Source organism: Anarrhichthys ocellatus, unplaced genomic scaffold (assembly GCF_004355925.1).
Source record: "Anarrhichthys ocellatus isolate YVR2014 unplaced genomic scaffold, GSC_Weel_1.0 scaffold6312, whole genome shotgun sequence".
In the NCBI taxonomy this organism is placed as follows: Eukaryota; Metazoa; Chordata; class Actinopteri; order Perciformes; family Anarhichadidae; genus Anarrhichthys; species Anarrhichthys ocellatus.
Window position 1 is genome coordinate 1 of NW_022286286.1, and position 2972 is coordinate 2972.

At 42.1% G+C, this 2972-nt stretch overlaps 1 protein-coding gene across 2 annotated transcripts; it reads left to right on the forward strand.

Moving 5' to 3' along the window:
- The first annotated feature begins 209 nt into the window (after positions 1-209).
- Positions 210-2478, forward strand: LOC116380173 (protein IWS1 homolog). Of its 2 annotated transcripts, XM_031842122.1 has the most exons (5): positions 210-908; positions 1014-1073; positions 1719-1929; positions 2169-2226; positions 2317-2478. In XM_031842122.1, exons 1-5 carry the CDS (start codon positions 242-244, stop codon positions 2425-2427), a joined length of 1107 nt encoding a protein of 368 aa, XP_031697982.1. In that variant the 5' UTR covers positions 210-241; the 3' UTR covers positions 2428-2478. The 2 variants fall into 2 exon arrangements, with proteins under 2 accessions (XP_031697982.1, XP_031697981.1); XM_031842121.1 differs by having other exon boundaries at positions 210-1073.
- Positions 2479-2972: the final 494 nt, after the last annotated feature.

Genomic DNA, 2972 nt, shown 5'->3' on the forward strand with positions numbered 1-2972 from the left:
AGAAATAAACATTTGAAATATATCAGTCTGTGTGTAATGAATGAATATAATAGACAAGTTTCACTTTTTGAATGGAATTAGTGAAATAAATCAACTTTTTGATGATATCCTAATTATATGACCAGCACCTGTGTATATATACACACATAAATAAATAGAATATAAATGAAGCATATTCAGCTGACTCGTGTGTTTGTCTGAACAGGACGAGGGCAGCAGCCATGAAGAAGCCCCCCGTCCCATGGAGACCGGGGGGGCAGCCGGCGGCTCCGACAACGAGGAGCACAGAGGAGCTGACAGTGACTCGGAGGAGGAGGCCCCCCGGGGTCGCTGTGGTGACAACGACGACAACAACAAAAGCGACTCGGAGACGGAGGCTCCTCCTCCTCGACCCGCCGAAGACGTCACTGCAGTCAAACGCAGGATGAGCGGCTCCGAGAACGAGGAGGAGTCGCCCGTCAAACACGGAGCTTCAGATCACGAGGAGGAGGGAGGAAGAGGAGGGTCGTCTCCCGCCAAATGCAGGAGGAGCAGCTCTGACATGGAGGGGGGGGAGAGGAGGCGCAAAGCGGCGCCGGGCAGCGACTCGGAGAACGAGGACGCAAAACCAACGGCGTCTCCGGAGCGCCGGTCCAACGCCGACAGTGACTCTGAGACAGAGACACCGACGAGACGCAAGGCAGCACAGGTAGACTCTGACGAGCAGGAGGAGGAGGAGAAACCACAGCAGCAGGAGGAGGAGGAGGAGGAGGAGGGAGGAGGAGGAGGAGGAGGGGGGAGGAAGTGGAAGGCTGTGATGCAGTCTGACAGTGAGGAGGAGGAAGAGGATGGGAGGAGGAAGGCTGCAGCAGGAAGTGATGGAGAGAAGGAGAAGAAAGACGAGAGTGACGAGGAGGACGAGAAGCCAGGTACTGACCTCAGACCAGCTCTCAGTACACTCAGTATTATTACTATTATTATTATTACTATTATTGTGTGTGTGTGTGTGTGTGTGTGTTTGTGCGCGCGTGCAGTGAAGAGGAAGAAGGCCGTCCTGTCAGACAGTGAGGATGAAGAGCATGCAGTCAAACCAGGTGAGATGACACCTGTCAGGTGTTTGATTGTCTTCACTGATGCTAAGGATTGTGGGATATTAAATGATTTGCGTTACTTTTTAAAAACGCTCCAGATTACAGAACTATTTTATTATAAGTTTCTATTTCCACGAATGTAAAGGTGTGTGAATTATATTCTATATTATATTATATATTTTATTATATTCTATATTTTATTATATTATATATTTTATTATATATTTTATTATATTATATTATATATTTTATTATATATTATATTTTATATTATATTATATATTATTATATATTTTATATTATATATTTTATTATATATTTTATATTATATATTTTATTATATATTATAATATATTATATATGTTATTATATATTATAATATATTATATATTTTATTATATATTATAATATATTATATATTTTATTATATTATATATTTTCTTATATATTTTATTATATTATCCAGACAGAACAGCGACCTAATGTAATAAAAATATTCAAAAACAAGTTTACAAAATTCTTTAAACATATAAAAAGAGAAAACCACTGAAAATAAATGAAAGAATAAAGATTAATTATAATAAAGTTTTAGATTATTGTGTGTGTGTGTGTGTGTGTGTGTGTGTGTGTGGGGGGGGGGGTGCTCAGCGGTGAAGAGGAGTCGCTCCGTGTCTGACGAGGACTCCGACAGCGACGGGCCGGTCGGTCCTGATGAGACTCTGGCGGCTAAACTGAGAGAACTGGGCTCAGACAGCAGCGAGGAAGACGAGAGGACGAAGAGCGCCGCCAAGAAGGACGAGAAGGACGAGAAGGCGTTGTTCGGCAGTGACAGCGAGTCAGGAGACGGAGACGAGGAGGAGTAATTATTATTATTATTATCATTAGTAAGGTCCTTCAACCTCACGTCATCAACGTGTTCCACAATTATTTAATCATCAAAGTAAACTAATGTGAGGATTCAACAGACGTGAGCAGCAGTGATAACAGTTATTTATCTCATGCTTCCATCACAAGTAGAAACATCTGCAGGAGGATTGTGATGCACATTTATTTATTACTTATTATCTATGATATTAAAAACAAACGTTTGTCCTCCAGGAAGATGATCACAGACATCTTCGGCGAGTCGGGAGACGAGGAGGAAGAGGAGTTCACAGTGAGTCTGACCGTCTGAGTCTGCAGCGGTTCCACGGTTCTGATGAAACCGCGGCTCTGTGGTTTCATCAGGTCCTCTGTCCTCCTGCAGGGTTTCAACCAGGAGGACCTGGAAGGAGACAAGAAGGAGGCGAAGGAGGCGCAGCAGCAGCAGGAGGAGTCCGACTCTGACGACGGAGTCGACCGCAGCGGCCAAGAGTAAGCACCAGATTCACACACATATATATATACACACACACACACACACATATATCTACAGTTGTGTGAAAAAGTGTTTGCCCCCTTCCTGATTTCTTATTTTTTTGCATGTTTGTCACACTTAAATGTTTCAGATCATCAAACAAATTTAAATATTCGACAAAGATAACACAAGTAAACACAAAATGCAGTTTTTAAATGGTTTTTATTATTAAGGGGGAAAAAATATCCAAACCTACATGGCCCTGTGTGAAAAAGTGATTGCCCCCCCTGTTAAAACATAAATTAACTGTGGTTTATCACATCTTTGGAAAGCTGAGTTCAATTTCTCTAGCCACACCCAGGCCTGATTACTGCCACACCTGTTCTCAATCAAGAAATCACTTAAATAGGACCTACCTGACAAAGTGAGGTAGACCAAAAGATCCTCAAAAGCTAGACATCATGCTGCGATCCAAAGAAATTCAGGAACAAATGAGAAACAAAGTAATTGAGATCTATCAGTCTGGAAAAGGTTACAAAGCCATTTCTAAAGCTTTGGGACTCCAG